Source organism: Caloenas nicobarica, chromosome 20 (assembly GCF_036013445.1).
Source record: "Caloenas nicobarica isolate bCalNic1 chromosome 20, bCalNic1.hap1, whole genome shotgun sequence".
In the NCBI taxonomy this organism is placed as follows: domain Eukaryota; kingdom Metazoa; phylum Chordata; class Aves; order Columbiformes; family Columbidae; genus Caloenas; species Caloenas nicobarica.
This window is the reverse complement of record NC_088264.1, coordinates 7,545,573-7,562,890: the sequence shown is the minus strand read 5'-3', so window position 1 is coordinate 7,562,890 and position 17,318 is coordinate 7,545,573. Positions and strand designations below refer to the sequence as shown.

The following is a 17,318-nucleotide window of genomic DNA, read 5'->3' as shown; positions in this document are numbered from 1 at the left end:
CTCCCCACCACCACTCACACCAGATGTGCAGGAGAAACAGAGAATGACAGGGAGGGGAGCGAGCCTGGCCCAGCCCTTGTCCTCATCCAGGGTACTGATTCAGAGGAGCTCCCAGGTAAGGGAGGATCTTCCCATATCCCACACCTATTAAAACATTCCTCAGTGCTGGACACGTCCCCAGAAACTCCCCCATTACGTTGACTCCGGGGCACGGGGCAGGACACCAGCTCGGCCCTTTGACTGGAGGGCAGCACCAGCAGCTGAGCCTCACCCCAGAGCCCGACAGGATGCAAGCACTGCACTTACCCCGCAGCATGTTCTGCTGATGTTTCGCTGTGCAAATCAACCTGCTGATTCCCTCAATACACTGGCTCTTTGACTCAACCTCCTTGTCTTTTGTTTTCTTGGGCAAAAACATCACTGGAAGGAAATCAAAGCAGCACACAGTGAATCTCTGCCACTCACAGGAGCTGCAGAAAGACTTGTTTGGGTTTTTGCATTTAAACATTCATGCCTGGAAACTCTGATTTTAACTCCTAGTCATCCCTGTTTGGCAGGAGTTTGACCATGTCAGTGCTCAGCACCATCACCTGTACACATGGACAGCTTAGCCATAGAGTTTCTCTACATGAGTTTAAGAGAAGATTAAAAAGGAAAAAGTTAATATTGACCTTTGCACTGACAGCATTTCTCTTTTAGCTCCTTTTGTCCCACAAAGGACCCTGTGCAAGAATGTAAGAGCTCCTGTAGAAGAGCTGACACGGCTGCAGCCCTGCTCTGCGTGACAACACCTCTGCTATGTTCAAGCACATCCAGCAATGGCTTGGCAGGTCTGACTGGTGCATTTGTCCAGCTGTGACAGTGGTATTTTAACATGAGGGCACCGTGTCAAATCCAGCAAAATGTCTCTGCGAGGGCTGCTGCCACATGCAGCAAACACGATGGGATGCACGCACGTCCTGCCTCTGTCTGCACGTCTGTCGTGTTGCAGGGGAGAGGCCAGAGCACAGAACTGTACAGGCTGCAGGGTCTGTCCTGACTCTGGTTGTCAGGGCACAAGCTGCCTCTTACTGAATCCGACACCCCAAAGCAGCACCAGCAGGCTCACTGGGAAGACAGGGCAGCTGCCCAGAGCAGTGTACCCCCCGGTTTCCTGCACAGCCACCCACAAACACCCTTGCTCTGTCCCCACCTTTGTTCTGTCATGCTATACCATCTCGCTGTTCAGCTGTAAGGGTGAACACATCCCCTTTTTACAGCACAAAGAGGAACCACCCTTTCAAACACCAACACCTTATGCAGTCACTTATCTATAGATAGACTAGTATTTTGGGGATAAAAACATGACCAAGGTGCTGTAATGCAGGACTGACAAGTCAGGCAGCCCTGCAGTGGCAGAACAGGAAGAACGGCGTTGCATTCTTGGCCTTTGCAACAGCGAATGCATCCACCTTACCTTTCTTGTTCTTCTCTTTTGTCACGACAGTCATGGACATCGTTGGAGTGGTGGCAATCTCACCGCTCGCAGGTAACCTGCTGACCTGGAGGGACCGGAAAGTGCATTTCAGTGTGTTTTTGGTAGTGGAAGGGTCCTTCTTCTCCGGGTCTCTCTTTCTGTCCATGGGTGGAGCTGCAATCCAGTAATCCACCTGCAGGCCCATCAACTCCGCACCGAGGTTCTGGCTGGAAAACAAGAGGAGAAGGTAATTTCTGCACAGCACTCCACAGAAATTCACCCCATCTGTGTTTTTTCAGAGCGGCTGCTGTTCCTGACCAGATGGTCAGAGGACAAGTGCCTGGCTCTTCAGGAAAACAGGCAGCAACATTTTGTAGTGAGACCCAATAATCACAAAAGCACAAGTCATCACTGAGTGACGCAGCCTGGGTCACGTTCCACGGTGGCACCAGCTTGGCAGCACAGAACTGCAATGCACCGAGACAGGACCCTGCAATGCAGCGGGCACTGGGCAATCCACCCCACGGCCCTGCTGCACGTGGGGGAATTCCCCTGCTGAGAAAACGCTCTGCCAGGCCTGTGATGTTTGCTAAACAAGGGCAGATTTCAGGACATGCTCTGCTGTTGAAAACTCCTGTGCATCATGTGGTAACAGACGTGCACCACCAAAACATGCTGTCAGCCTTTCCTGAGCCAGAAAAGGGAAGATGAGCAGCCTGGGAAGTTCCATCCCTCGCCTGCTCCCACCTTTCAACAGCCAGCCCCGAGCAGAGCAGGGGTTTATCACTCAGACCTGTGGCTGGCAGCCTCTTCTTCCTACACAATGACAGAGTGCTGAATAGTATACAACTACGAGGCAAAAAAGTAACTTATCTACCAGTCTGTGTGCCCTGTTTGAGAAATGACAATTGTTAAGGAACAAGAATCTGTGTGGAAGAAGTGCAGCCTTCCCTCGGGGTGCAAGATCCTCTCTAGCCTGTCCAGCTCCTTGTCGGCCAGCAAAGACCCAGTCACTCCAGAGGTGACAGAGGTGAAGCGGAAAGGTGACAACTTCAGGTGTTTGCTAGGGAGGGAGAAAGCAGAGCTATGGGTTTTCCTGTAGAAGAGTTTTCCTCTCTCAAGTACACGTCAGATAAAAGATAAAAGATAAAAGAGCCAAGGGAGCTGTAAGGAGACAAAACATGCTTTACCTTGAGGATGAGAAGCTGCCTGTGACAGATGGCGAGGAAGGTGGTGTGGGGGAGGCTTCTTTCACAGCAGGAGACGCAGAAGGTGGGGTAGAAGACAGGACACTGGAGCTGGAGGGAGCTGCATCATCAGAGTCACCTTGCGAAAAGAAGTCAAACTGTTTGTCTGGGTTCGTCCTGTAGCCCAGCACACGCACACTGGGGTAAGTCAAGGCATCGTTCCCTTCAGGCTGGCCCTTTAGGAGGGTGGGAGACCCCTGGCATCAAGGAGTGACCCACAGAAGGGCTGCCCCCGCACACAAACCTGTGTGTAACACAGGGCCCTGGAATCTGGGTTTAATAGTGAAGCAATATAAGAAAAAAAACCAAAAGATGAGGAAAAAAAAAATTATTCCTGACTAGTAGTGTGTATGAAGGAGGAAAAAACAAGTTCACATTGATAAAATAGCACTACCCCATGTCCATGTCTGTAGACAGGCAGTATCGTGTAAATCAGCTTTGCGCTCCCTCATTAAAAAGAGTCTCAATTTATTGTCAGATTGACAAACTGGTTGCCTATCCTGGCATTCCCAGTGTTAGGCACATGTTTGAGATTGATTTTAATCAGGCAGTTGAGCTCAGTCTAGGGAGACAGGCATGAACTTCCGATTAATTGCCTCCCCAGTTTGGAGCAGGAACCTCAAACAACCACGGCAGTGAATCCACCCCGCTGAGAACACACATACAAAACACGGGTGTTTGCACATGAGTGGAGCTTGCCTGGACAAAGGTGAGGGAATTTTAGCTGGCCTGAAGCTCCTTGTCAAGTAAGAAGAAGAAAAGTAGTCTCTTTCAAGAGAGAGGCCTCTTGCTCTGGGAGTCAAAGCAATGGAAATGGGAGCTAATAAAATCCAATTCCACCTTACAAAACTCTAAGGCATCAGCATGGCACAAGTTTGTTCAGCCTGTAAAGTCAGGCTCCCACCACCTGTACGATACAGAAAGCACATGCAAGATGCTCATTACCTGACGTTGCAGAAGATTGTTCCACTATTCCAACCTTCACCACCTAGAGGAGGCAAAACAGAAGAGCTTGATGAAACAGGAGTCCCCTGAACTTTGGGAACCCCCAAACTAAGCTCATCCCTACAGCTCTCTTGGCACTGTCCCTGCAGTCAGAGTAGCGTTAAAGTATGTTAACAAGTGGAGTCTTCTAAGAGCCAGGCCAGTTCCAGTGGTGTCCAGCCAAGCGGTACGAGCTCACAAAAGCCAGCACAGACCCTACGGAGCTGCTACAGACCTGCGCAGCTCGGAATAGCCCATCACCAGCCCCACACCACGGCAACTACCCTGCCTGCCTGTGGGAACCGGGCAGGGATGAGGAAGGAGCATAAATATCCCTTTAGTATTGCTTTGGTACACCTGCTAATTACAGACATACTGCATTCACTGCACAATTGCAGCATAGTTGGGGTTTGTTAGGAAACCACAAGAGCAACAAAGTTTCTGACCAGAGTTTCCTGGTCTCCAAGCAAGGGATGTGTCCAGCAAAGAATATAAAGCTCCTAGCAAAGCCTCTGCGCACAGATACACCACCGCATGGACGGGTCAGAATGATCCAAATCACACTATAAAAAGAATACAAACATGTTCCAATATGGCCAACCACCAGGTAGTACATTCAGGTTAATGAAAAAAGCCACTCGCAGTAATTTGTGGAAAAGAGCATACTACAAACACAAGCTCCAAAGAACACGCCACACCTAGAAAGATAAAATGACCCTTTGTGATATAAAAGCAGGGACCTTCTGTAGCAATAATCTGCTCCAGTGCACAGGGATCATTACTCTCAACACTGCAGAGACCCTTCTTAAGGTCCTTAAGAAACTTGTATCCAGGGCTAATGTCTACCCTATACAAATGTTGACAAATGAGAAAGAGCTGCAAAGGGATCTCCAGTCAATAAAATCTGCTTTAGGATGAGAAATTGTGTGACATGGTCTATTCAGTTTGAAAACAGAAGATCGTTATGTGATCTAGACATGATCACGTCTGAACTTCTCTAGGGAACACATTTCTGTGCTATGGGATCAAGAGAAAAGACCTAATAATTAGAAGCACAAAACTTTGCACAGTTTGGAGTGGGAGGGGTGTATGCTCAACAGCAGAGCTTAGAGTTGCCAGGCTCTGGTGGATTCTCTGCTAGCTCCAGTCTTGGAAAAGCCGTCGTGAGCTCGGCCGCGTGCGCAGAAGCTTCCTGAGGGGATGCCGGTTTGGGAGAGGGTGGCTGCAGCTCCGTTTGGCCAGTCTCCGTCCAAAGGGTAACAAGTCAGGCCCTGGCATCCAGCAGCCATATGTGCTGCACGCGTTAAACACCAAGAGGATGTTTCACAGACCGTAACTGGCTGTGAGCAAGAGGATGGGAGGCAGAGCAGCTTGGGGAAGAACAAGCACTACAGAAACCTGCCTACAGCCACCTTGATCTGCAAGCCAGGCAGGACATCTCCTCTGGCCTTTTCCCCCTTGCTGGCTGACTGAAGACGCTCGAGTTCAGACACATGGGAGGCAGACAAGGTTAAACGCTTTCCCTTCCCTCCGCTCAGGGAGGCGCTGGGGCCTCTGCGCAGGAATGCTGTGGCAGCCAGGCTCCTTTTCCTTCGGGAAGGAGGTGGATCTTGTTAGCAGCCCTGGCAGCCGGCTGTCAGCACAAGGCAGGCACACCAGCACGCAGCCCCACCACCCGAGCAGCTCTCGGCTCCCACCACTTCAGAGCCCGGCTGAGCAGCACAGCGCTGCTCCGCTCGCTGCTGGCTCAGACTGCGCAACCCGGCTGCAGGACACCAGGTTTTGTACCCTAAAAGCCAACTGACTCCAGTCAACATCAGGAATCGCAAACCCAAACGTTGCTGGCTCCCTCTCTTCCTTGGCCAACAGCTCCAAGCAGGCTGCAGCTGAGGGAAGGGGCTTTGGTGCTCATGTTCAGCCTCAGAATTTACAACACACCTGCAACTGGCCTTTCAGAGGCTCTTCAGATGTGTCTCATGGGGAATCATTGTCTGGAACACTTCAGAAGCGAGAATGAGCAGCACTGATTTGACCCTCACCACCAGCTGACATGGGAAGTCAGCCTGCTCTTTCAAGGCAAGTATTTTTGTGTTTTGGCAGCATTATGTACACAGACCTGTTCATTCTTCCCACTTTCAGACAATCAAATCCAGACTGGAATTGTCTAATGTCAGGGCAACAATCTTTTTAGAGCAACTGGACAAACACTCTGAGCCCCACTTGCTTGCGCACAGCACTGAATTAAACCAGCCCCGAAGAAAAGCTCTGCAGAGCCCAACAGCTGCAGTGAGACAAGTCCAGGAGCTTCCAAAGCCCTTCTGGGCTTTTCACGTTATTGGGAAAGGTGAAACAGCTGCTTCATAACAACAGTTCTTCACCAGCAATCGCAGTTCGTGGGAGGGACAACATGACAGAAAAGCTCATCAGCAGGGACAAATAGGAAAGACGTGTCTCTCTGCTTTTGCAGAGGACATCTTTCCTTTGACAAACAAAAGCAGATTGTCTTCTCAGGAACACTGCAGAGAGAGACGCTGACTTCGAAGAGACAGCAGAGTGAAAGCAGGGTCAGCCTGAGGGCAAGAGAGGCTGAAGTTTTTAAACACCTTGGGATTTCAGATTAGCGCTGGCACACTGACAGGGATACAAACGGGAACACACACCAGTCAGCTTAACACAGAAGGCAGAACCAGACAGCCGGCATGTAAGAAAGAGAAGCTACAGGAGAGCAGGCAAAAACTGTGAAGAGGACATCCCGTAGCTGAAGAGCAGGCAGGGGATGATCTCCTTTTGGACCAGGTCAATGACTTTATACCTAAAGCTTAATGAATTGAGGAGCGTGATCAAATAAGGGGAGGGAAACTAGAAAAGGTACACAGTGCACAAACTACACTGACAGAACCACAAACACACCTCTGCCTAGATACTCTAGACTTGGCCACCTGAGCTGGGAACATTTCAAGATAAGGACAGGAAGAAAAGCCAGGGACTACCATCCAAATACATATTCACATCATCAAATGTACTAAATAACTACTGCCCCAGACTCAAACTTAACAGTGGTATAAATGATCTCCCTGGTGGGATGTACTCTCTACTTCCCTGCAGTGCACAGGATATTAAGAGGACTGGAGACCATTTATTACAAGCACACAGAAGACTGACACTGGAACAGCAAATTTGGCCAAATCAATCACCTAGGGCAATGCCAGGCATAGCAACCCTGAGATCAGGTTTCCGGGAACACACCACCTTCCTCCACATGTGGTCCAGCAACAATTCCTCACCAACTAGGTGCTTTGGGCCGCAGCAAAGACAGGCTGTGGATCAGAGCACCTCAGCGTCACACTTTCCTCTCTGTAGGGAGTGAATGAGGCAACAGCAAGGCTATGGTGCTTGCTTCAGTGCTGGCGGGAACGCAGCACAGTGCTGCCCGGAAAGTAAAATACACTCTGTAGTTTGTTGAGGCATCTTAGAGGTTTGCTTATGTACCAGGCAGTTGCATCCAACCATTAAATGCTTGTGTTGACACTCTACCTTAGAGCACCCAATGCTCCTCTTCTACCCCAGAAACCACGTAAGTTTGGGTTAATACTTGTGGACATATTCTAGCTGTAACTGCGATAACACTCACCCCAACAAAGGGAATGAACTTCTGCGAAGATTCTTCATCAGGGCTAAAGGCAAAGAGAAAAGAGTTGTTAGCGGCTTGCTTCCACACCGGACACAATACTCACTCTCTACGTTGCATTCAAGCATGCAGCAGGGACGGACAGTATGCAAGCGCCAGTCCAACGTCTCCTCAAGGCCCCCTGCCAGCACGCTAAGAATCTGCAGGGGTGGGGAAGAGCACACAGCTGCCGCACATCTCTTGGGGAAAGGGCTCTTCCTCCCTCCCGCACGCTTGGCAGAGAAACATGCTTTAATGGCATGGCAGTCATTACAGACACACGAACCTCCTACTGCGAGGAAATGGATCTGTGCCACCACAACACGGAGAACTGTGCGTTACTTACTAGTACCTGAAGCGCTCCGCACGCGTGGCCTCCGCGCGTCCCACCTTGGGAGTCATGTGCCATACCTTGCACATTCCAGCACCACTAAAGCGGTTCGCCTGCCGCGGGGTTACAAGCCGTGACACGTGGTTATTTGTGGAGCACCAGCAAGTACGTACACACACACGGACACGCACACAGATACGTGTTCCCTGCCCGGGGAGCCTGCAGTCCTTTGGACAGGCACACTGGAGAGGTGGGCACCAGAGCACAGCGGGTAGGACCAGGACGCCAACTCGAGAACGGCAAACAGTTAAACCAAACCAAATGCACGCCATGTCCCAGAAACAGCTGAACACAACACTGTACACATTTCGAAAGCAGGAAGGCATCAGCCCCTGCTGCTCTGGCCCTGCCCAGGATTCAGAAGCCAGAGGCTGGGCAAGGGCCAGGAACCAAGGCCAGAGGCAAACCCAGCAGGAATTAGGGAGAGAAGCAACAAAGACGAGAGGGGGAAGAGCCGAGTGAGGAGGAAGGCAGGCTGGGGGGGCCTGCAGAGCCCTGCTCCCTTCGAGGGGACGACAGAGATAAAGATGGACCCACAGCGCAAGGAGAGGACTGCAGGAACGCGACCACACGTTCAGAGGAATTACAGCTCAACGGTGGAAGTGACCGCACGGGCAAGACACACAACGTTCCTCAGTGGCCAAGCACAAGAAACAGGTAGGAAGCAGACGAACACCGAGACTTTTCATGTTTCTCTTTTTGTGCATCCCTCAGCGCCCAGAGCACTGCAACCTTCGGAGAAAAACCATCCAGCATGGCCTTCATCCAGAAGTGCTGGGTGCAGCACAAATACTTCCGGAAAACAGTTTTTTCTGTGCCATTTCCAGCACAGATCAGATCAGAAATGCACTAAATGCACAAAGGTTGCCAACCACTGTGATTAGCATGGGCTGGACAGGTTCCTCTAAGCCCTATGGAAAGAATGACACAGAACTGCAGCTGCCACAACTCAGCCAGAGCTCCCTCTTGGTTCAGAGCAGAGTGCACTTCTGCAAATAGCCTCTCGTTTTGGCTCAGCTCTATTTATTCATCTCTAAAGCAAAGCCAGGGGCTTTGCTCCCTTCCTGCCTCACAACCCCAGGCACTGCACCTTCATTCTTCCCTCAAAGCAAAGAGCAAAAAATCCCAGATGTGTGTTGGAAGCCAGAGAGGTCATATCCAAACACGGCTGCAGGCCCCCAGCAAAAAAGTCTCCTATTAACGTGACATTTCCAGCTCCAGTTTTGCAAAGGGAAATGAGAAATCCAGAGAGCTGTTGGGAGAAGCATAGAACAGAGGCTCAGCTTTCTTGTCATTTCTTCAACTGCATGGGCTGAGAATCAGGCAGAAGCAAGTCCCGGTGACCACGTGAGGGAAGGACAATAGTCACCTCGTTGTCTTTCAGCTACTGGATGGCTTTGCTCCAAGCTCTCAAAAAACAAACCATGCCCAATTTCAGCAGGAAAGTCATTCTTGTTCCCCTTGGGAGCTCAGATTCCCACTGAGGAGAGCTCAGGGGCAATTCTGAAATAAATCATTTGCTTCAGTCACCATTTATCACAGCTCACAATGGCGCGCAGACTGTTCCTGAAGCAATCCAGCTGGATGTCAGCGTGCTAGTCCAGTGCTGTCACACGTCCTCTTGGGAACCCTGGTCTTGCACATGTGCCTCTGAAAATGCAGCTTGTCAGAACAGCTGCTCTTCATGTGGATGAAAGGAAAGATGATACGATCGTGCTTTTTCTCCACTTCCTCTTTCATGCTCTTTCCCGATTCTTGTCCTTTAGGATCCCAAAATATTAATCCAGAAAGAACCCTTTCACCTTGGTTACGGCCTCTTCTATTCCTCCTACCACAGCCCTGTAATCAAAATATCCCCATCCTGGAAAGGCAGCTGCTCCGTACTACCTGGGCGGCACGGATTCCTAGGCTGCAGAGGTTTTACCCCCACAGCAATGTCCAAGGTATTGGTTATATCCATAGGACTTCTGAAGGCCCTGGTATTCTCAGCTATAATTTAAAGCCAGACCTGACCCTGGTTTGTGACTTTTAAGAGTGTTATTGACACTTCACTCCTGCAGTCCTGGGTGGGAGAGAGAAGGGGAGCGGGTTCATCTTTGTTATGAAGCATCTGTTCTTCCCACTGGGCAACTGTAGCTGTCTGCTGGCGAACGCTGTCCCTGTTCCACCAAGTCTCCAGCGGTCAAAACAAACAAAGAGACAAAGCAGCTCCAAGTCCCCAAGACACATCAGAAGAGTTGCCTCTCTGCTCCCCACAGAACTCCCATCCAGCACCCTCCATGGGCACACTCCACAGCACAGCCAGCATGTCTCAAGGCTCAACTCCTCTCTGCTGTGCTGCTCTGCCAGGCAAGGGGCACAAGGCAACTCCTGTCGCGTTCCGAGCAGCTGCCCGAGGAGGTTGATGCAGCAACCAGCCAGACGACATGAGCACGGTCGAGTCAGAGGAGGCACCGGGTCCATCTTCACCAGCTGTGTTCATGTTCAGCATCCGCTGCAGGGTGTGTTTTAGAAGCAGCACTCGGGGAAACGACCTGGACTCTGCCTAGACACTGCCCTCCAGAGCCTCAGAGCCAGGCAGCAGGCACAAAACAGCGCTGCCCCTGCTTCCTATTCCCTCCAACCCAAGGCACTCATGCTCCAGGGAGCAAGAGGTGGGCAAGTGCTCTACAACACAAGAGTGAAGAGCCTTTGGTAAATGTGTAACAAGGCAGAAAATGACCCAGCCCTCACCCTGACACACAAGTGATGCTTTTATTTCCAACAGTCAAGCTGCTTCCCAGACCCGTGCAAGGGCTACCCAGAAGCCACATGGCAAGAGCTGTGCTGGACACTGAATTACAGTGGGTGACAGCAGCCCAGGTTCACAGAACTGATCAGCAATCCAGCTACACTGGGAATGGGTGTCTGTCAAGTCTCAGATCTCAAATACTGCAGGGCTTCATTCAAGAAAGCAACGCAGAGATACCAACATCGATGATACACCCTCCTGGCAAAAGGCCCACCTCTGCCACCATGGTCTCAGCTCCCCAGGTGTTGCCTGGACTGCAGTGGTTTTTGACAATTCACCAACCACTAATTCTCCCAGTGCTCACAAAGTCAGTCACCCAGTGTAACGCGGAGGAGCTGAAATGTCAATTCATTTCCTTCCTGAACCCCCTCCTCATCGCCAACCCCGTTGATTTCAGGTAAGGTCAGCAGATGCTCCAACATGGGACAAAGCTTTCGCACCGTTGCAGCCCGTCACAGGCAGTACATGCGCCAACCTTGCGGCATGACAAACAGAACGAGGGGACAGGAAGGAGAGCGGAGGTAAGTCAAAATAGGGATAGCTGGCAATGAAGTCATAAAGCAGCTCATCACATACAGCTACATCCTAGAGACTGGCTTGGCTTTCCTTGGACCACTGGGGCTTGTTTAACAGAGCAAATGCAAAGGTGCTGGGAGACTTGTCTCACAATGAATTTGTAGGTAGCGCTGCTGTTTCTACATGGACCGCTGCCTTGAAAGCTGGTCTTGGAGAACGCATTCACCTCTGGCTTTGAGGGAGAGGGAGCTGCAGTAACTTCGTGAACTGACAACAAAATAATGATGTCCAATAATCATACCATTTGAAGCAGGGAACCCTGCAGAGCAGGGGGGCCTTGGAGGCAGCTCACGGAGCACAACTCCACTGCTAGCATACATCTCTCTCTTCTTTCTCAAGCTCAGAAAAGTCTCAAACGTTTGGGATAGCCTGCTGGTAAGAGGCTAGTCCTCAATTTTGTGATTACAGGGAGAAGATTGGCTGGTCTGCACTTGGGCACTGCAGAGCTGAACCCCAGCCCAAGCCACTGAGTGCCACCTACAGCACTCCAGCTCCAACAGATGGGAACTGAAGAGCCTTTGCTCAGCCCTGATCCTTTTGGAGCTACGCTATATCCCCAAATGGCTAGGAAGGGAAAAAAACCCACCCCTATCTTTTGTGTTTTACTGCTCAGAGCTCCTCTTACTAACCCCTTAATTCCCATTCAGTCTACATCCTGGGAACCCGTATGTGTGGTCCAAAGGCAGAGCCTCATAGTCAACAATGCGTTCTGCCAGCAGATGCCATAGTTTCAAAGCAGCGAGTAGAATTTAACCTAAAGCACAAACTGTGCACCCCAGACCTGCAGGAACTGTTAAACAAGGCACAAAAGACCAGTTCATGGGGAAAGAGGGGAAACGGGAGAGGGAACCTAAAAGGAATGGATACCTTAAGGTAAAATCAAAATGAAAGCTCTTTTTCCTTTTGAGAAAGCAACCAAAGAAAAAGATAAATACGTTATCATACTTACAAAGTGATGCATTCACTTAGGTAGTGGTAATGGAAACAATTTCTGTGTTGTTTTTCACAATAGCCTCCCTAAGTTGCTGCTAACGACAGAGAGCTGCATTTCTAGAGAAAGCCACATGGGGACATAACTGCCCGTTATTCCACGGGAGAGCTTGTTCCTCTAACTCTCTCCCCGGTTTGCTCATGGAGTGCTCAGCTGAAAGTAGAAGTTATTTTAAAGTGGACACAGAGATACTAAGAGTCTGCAGGCTCTGCCATGAGTCTGAATAAAAGTTTCAGCAATCTCTCTTCCAAGTGACCTTCTGCAGGGTTTCGGCCTGATGGAAACCATCCACAGCTTGAGGTATGGCACCGCCAAGTCCAGAGGGTCTCCAATCCAAGTGGATCAGCCCAGCTTGGTAAGCGGTCACGCACACTGCCGGGGGGGCCAAGGGCGTGTGCTGAAGTACATCTCAGATGTGTTTCAAGAAAATACCAAATTGATCTTTCTGGGCACATTAGAAACTCAACATGATTCAATATGTGTTAATGACAAAAATGAACCTGTAACAGAATGGGGAAGGCAGCAGAGACCAGCGCAGAACCCAGCAACTGAAGGGCGTGGAGAAAGGGCAAGGCAGCTGGGTTCACGCTGCACTAGGGGAGTCTGAACGCCCTGTTGGTAACTAAGGTAAGTCTTCACGCCAAAAACAAAATAAAAGATTGAAGCTAAGAGCTTTGTGTACCCTGTCGCTCTCCAAACTTCACCTTGATCCGGTTAACATTACAGAAGTTCATAAATAGAATGAAGAGTACACTCCTTTTAGTGGCCTAGTCAGTCTGGAAATACTTTCCCTAGGAGAGCATGAAGAATGGGCTAAATTCTACTGAATCATTTCTGCAAAATAATGTAGAGCAGGCACCAGAATGAAAAAACAATATACAATGAGCATTTCCAAAATGAGCAAAAAAAAGGTCTTTTCCAATCAAAATGATTCAGTGATCCTATGAAAAAAGTGACTCTACCGACACCTTTAATCCCTCTCAGTTCTTGCACAAAGAAGGCATCAATAAGGGATGTTAATGGACCAAAAATGAAAGATCAGATGTAACATGGGCTGGGTAGTAATTAACAACTAACATCACCCATGCCTTATAGGGGATTGCTAGTCCCTAACAGCGAAAAATCACATGAGCTGAGTGTTTGTCCTGCTCTCAGAAATTACTGGGATGCGAGTTGGAGTCGATTATTCTCCTCTGTGCTTCAGAAACAACAGATCTCTACCCTTCAGTGACAGTTACTCTTCCTCCTGGACCACAGCCACATGAGGCTGTACATACTTCTAAATCTTGTTTTCAGATCCCAGTTCTCCCTCCTACAGGCTGCTTATCCCTTAAGAGAAGCTGAAATAAAACCTGGTGAATGTCAGCCCTCCCCAGCAGGAGCCCTGGTAGCCTGCAACTGCCAGTCAACAAGGATTTTGTCTCTCTTGAGAACAGCTCTGCTGTTTACACTCTAAAAGGAAAGGGCTTCAGTTCTCTCAACACCCGTGCAAAAAAAAGCCAGGTCTCATGGAAGATATTCTGGGGGAAAATGCTGCAGACCTAAGGTCTCTGTGCTAAGAGATCTCCAGAACCTAAGCAGATACAAGCTGTGCATTCCCCATCCTGCATAGCTGCCACTTCCCCAAGCCTTTCAGATCTTCAATGACATTACTGCACTTAAAGGAATCACACTGCTGTAGATTCAGCACACACATCACTGGGTGCAGCTACCGTAAGGCTCCCAAGGTGTTCATCACTTGAGTGATCTTAAGACTGATGAGAAAAGCACTTTGCTTTCAACCTGATGCTCCCTCAGGAAAGTCAGTGTTACAGTGACATTACCTTTTCTGCTTGTATGTCAGCATCGCTTCAGCAATGGGCAACTGGTGTGCACAGTTTGCCCCTGCTATATACTGCGTTATCCGGGACACAACATCAGGTGTTTCTGAAACTGCAACAGAGGAGAGAAAACAATTTAAGTGACATCTCAGACCATCACCAGCACTGTCCCTCATTTGCTCAGCCAAGCAGCTGGTGGTTCCCAGCCAGCTGCTTCTGAACTGCATCTGCCAAAGGCAGCTCTGCAGCCCACCCCAGAGCACGGTAAAGCTGCCTCACCAAATCCAAACACCCTACAAGAGCTCCGAGGTGAACACGTTTGGAAGGCGCACTAGATAGACGTCCGTACCCAGCATGATTGACTGAAGCGTTATGGCTCTTTCCTATTTGTTAAAGTGCTTTTCTTTGAAAATGTGTACCTACCCAGAGTCAACTTGAGGCTTTTGTGCACCTTTCCTGGAGGTATCTGCAGAAGAAAGGGCCCAGCCAACTCCTCCAGGGCCTGGCCAGCTGCTCTGCTCACACCAGCGTTTGAGGTACCTGATCTCTTAGCGAATTCACGGCCTTGCTGAGTTAACCGGAAAGCCCGAGAGCCACACAAGGGTTGGAAGAGCACAAAGATCACGCTTGTAGCAGCAAGAATGCTTCGGATCTGTGAATTGCGTTTGATTCAAGTTGACAAGACAACATTTCCTAAATGCCTTCCATATTTCTTTGGTTTCAAGCAAGGAGCCTCAACTGTGAGATCAGGGGAATCTTCACCAGGCACTTCCATACCTTAATGGACATTTTAACCCAGATTCTTTGTATTTGAACAGTGAACTGTGAAAAGCTATGATTCTTTGCCAGGTCTTATGCCTTCACCAGAGAATCTACAAGGTCTGGACTGCACAAAACCAGGCTGCATTTTCCTCATAGCATGCAGGCAAATAAATAAGGGCTGCAGCATACAACCAACTAAAGAACAGATATGGATCTCAAGCTGGATTTCTATAGCTAATGAAGTATTCCTAACCCAGATGAAAAAAAATCAAGTTTGTATTGACATTTGTCTACATTTTCAAGTGCAGCAAGGAATTAAAAGAAATCAGTTCCAGACATCTGTTCTTCCACAAGCTTAGAGTCAAGGAAAAGCGTAGGTCGGGTGGCACATGAGGAGATCTGCAGTCCAGCCTCCTGCTCCAAGCAGGATGAGCTTCACCTTCAGACAGGCTGCCCAGGGTCTTGTCCAGCCAAGTTCCCATCTGCCGGAAAAAGCTCTGAACAGTCACCAGTGAAGAGGCCTCTCTCTTCTCCTCTCATGGCTAGAGGACTTCCAGGAACATCCTTGCAGCCTCGAGCACTCTGCAATTCCAACATGAAAACCACCACCTCTCCAACCTCACGGCACTCCAAAAACTCCAAAGCTTTTTCCTTCTAGTGACATTTCTCTGCGATATGCTGCCACGAGAACATCGCTCCTCAGTCAAGTCTCAAGCCTTCATATAGCCCTTAACATCAGATGCAAATCCTCCTCTTTCCTGTTTCTTTCCATTCTCGAAGGAACGGATGGAAAAACTGTAATCGTTAATATTTTAAGCAAATCAGTACTTTAACATACAGTAAGGCTTTATCCTGGCCCAGAACATACTCTGATCGGAAGAGGAATTTGTTGATCTGACCTAGGTCAGCTCCCACGTTATTAACACTGGCGAAGAACACAATTATTTTTTAATGAAAGAGATCCTGCCAGCAGGTTTCAGAAATGTCAAGGTCATTCTCATGCACGACTAACAGAAGTTAATCCTCCCAGAGTTTCCAGTTTTCCAAATCTTCTAGGCTGGACAGTTTTCTGAAGGGCCAAACAAAGCAATGTACTGAACTTGGTAGCGAGACCTCCACACCAAAGAACAAAGCCGAGAGCCAGGTAAAACCAGCGAGACTCAGAGGCCGCGAGTGCCTCTGGGAGCCAACAACTGTTTGCAAACCACCATGTGGAGGACATACAAAGGTCAGCATCTGAAAAGGGAACGTGCTGGAGTGAGGAGAAAAGAGGAACAAAAACATTTGTCTGCTTCCTCTTGTATTTGCTTGACCTTTGCTAAAATTACTCATTCAAGCCTTTTATCCCACACAGGCCAGACACAGACACATGGTCTTACCAGTGGTCTGTGCTTCAAGTTTGTTGAACAGATCTCTCCAGGCTAGATCTTGGAAGAAGTTGTTGTATCTATAATCTACAGACCCCAGATACTTGGCCACTGGATGAGAGCCTAAGAAAGAAAGGAAAACATGGCAGTTGTTCTTCCCAGCACTGAACACAAGTATGTTTTTATCTCTAAGGGATTAAATTCCAAAATCAAAACTACACTAGACACCCCAGAAATAAATTTCTTCAATTATAACCAAGTAATTTAGTCCAGCTTATCTCTACAAGAGCATGCAAATCGACTTCCCAGCAGGGAGACTGCTTCAACACCACTAATATCTTTCAGTGACACCTCCCTCTTCCCCTCTGCACCAAATTAAATTCTAAAAGGCCAAAGAAAACAGGACTGGGAAACTGCTGAGGAAATAAATGATTTGGAAGACGCAGAGGCCCCAGGGTTCTCCATCTCAGTCTCAGCTTTGCAAGCGGCTTTCGCAGCAGCTCCCCTGCCCGCAGGCTGCACCGCAGCCAGCTCACCCCTGCCCAGAGACAGACCCTTTCCTCCAAACACCATTCGCACACCACGGCTGTTCGGCGATACTGAGAAGAGGCAATTGTCCCCAACCAGGAAAAAACGCCCAGGGAGGCTTGTTTAGTCAGTGGAGAAGGGCTGTAAGTTCAATTGATAGGCTGTAATTAAAGACAGAAGGCAGAGTCCAGGGATTACAGGGCATATGCATCAGGTCCCTGCTTGCGCTAGTTAAGCCTGATGGCTCCTCTATGGGCACGGAAAGACCTCCTTGCAGAAAGTTTGTGTGTCCAGCCTCCAGCCCTGGATGGAGATCTGACTTCATACTTGTATTGAGCAGGAGAGCGAAGGCATTTTGGTCTCCTGGCCTCAGAAGAAGAGTTTTCTGTCCTGCAGTCTTCAACGATTTGAAAATATTCTCTTTTAAAGTGAAATACAAGATTTAGCATGTTTTGGGGTTGTTTTTTTAATCTTATAACTTTCTTTGATAATTAAAAAACACACCACAGAACAAAGCACTTTGACAGCGGAACTGCTTCAGAACTGTGAGGACCGAAGTCCTCAGTCACACAGACTCTCATTCAGAGGACATTTAACCTTGCAGAATTTTTTTTGTTTATTGTTGGTTTTGTTTTACTTCCTAAAGGGCTCACTCTCCTCTTCCTGCCGGCCGCTTCGGAAACTTAATGCCTTCCTGACAGAAGGATCCAGCTCTCTTCCTCTGCCTTTTTCATTTGA

At 49.0% G+C, this 17,318-nt stretch overlaps 1 protein-coding gene across 7 annotated transcripts in view; it reads right to left on the bottom strand.

Annotated features, from left to right (window-relative positions):
- The window catches only part of PACS2 (phosphofurin acidic cluster sorting protein 2), a 68,945-nt gene that overhangs the window by 5,316 nt on the left and 46,311 nt on the right, over window positions 1-17,318 (bottom strand). For all 7 annotated transcript variants that reach the window (XM_065648882.1, XM_065648878.1, XM_065648876.1 and 4 more), the window contains exons 17-23: window positions 16,065-16,175; window positions 13,927-14,035; window positions 7,319-7,361; window positions 3,649-3,691; window positions 2,647-2,782; window positions 1,457-1,683; window positions 307-420 (exon numbers count right to left, since the gene is read on the bottom strand). In XM_065648882.1, coding sequence (XP_065504954.1) covers window positions 307-420; window positions 1,457-1,683; window positions 2,647-2,782; window positions 3,649-3,691; window positions 7,319-7,361; window positions 13,927-14,035; window positions 16,065-16,175 — 783 coding nt within the window. The remainder of the gene's footprint in view (window positions 1-306; window positions 421-1,456; window positions 1,684-2,646; window positions 2,783-3,648; window positions 3,692-7,318; window positions 7,362-13,926; window positions 14,036-16,064; window positions 16,176-17,318) is intronic.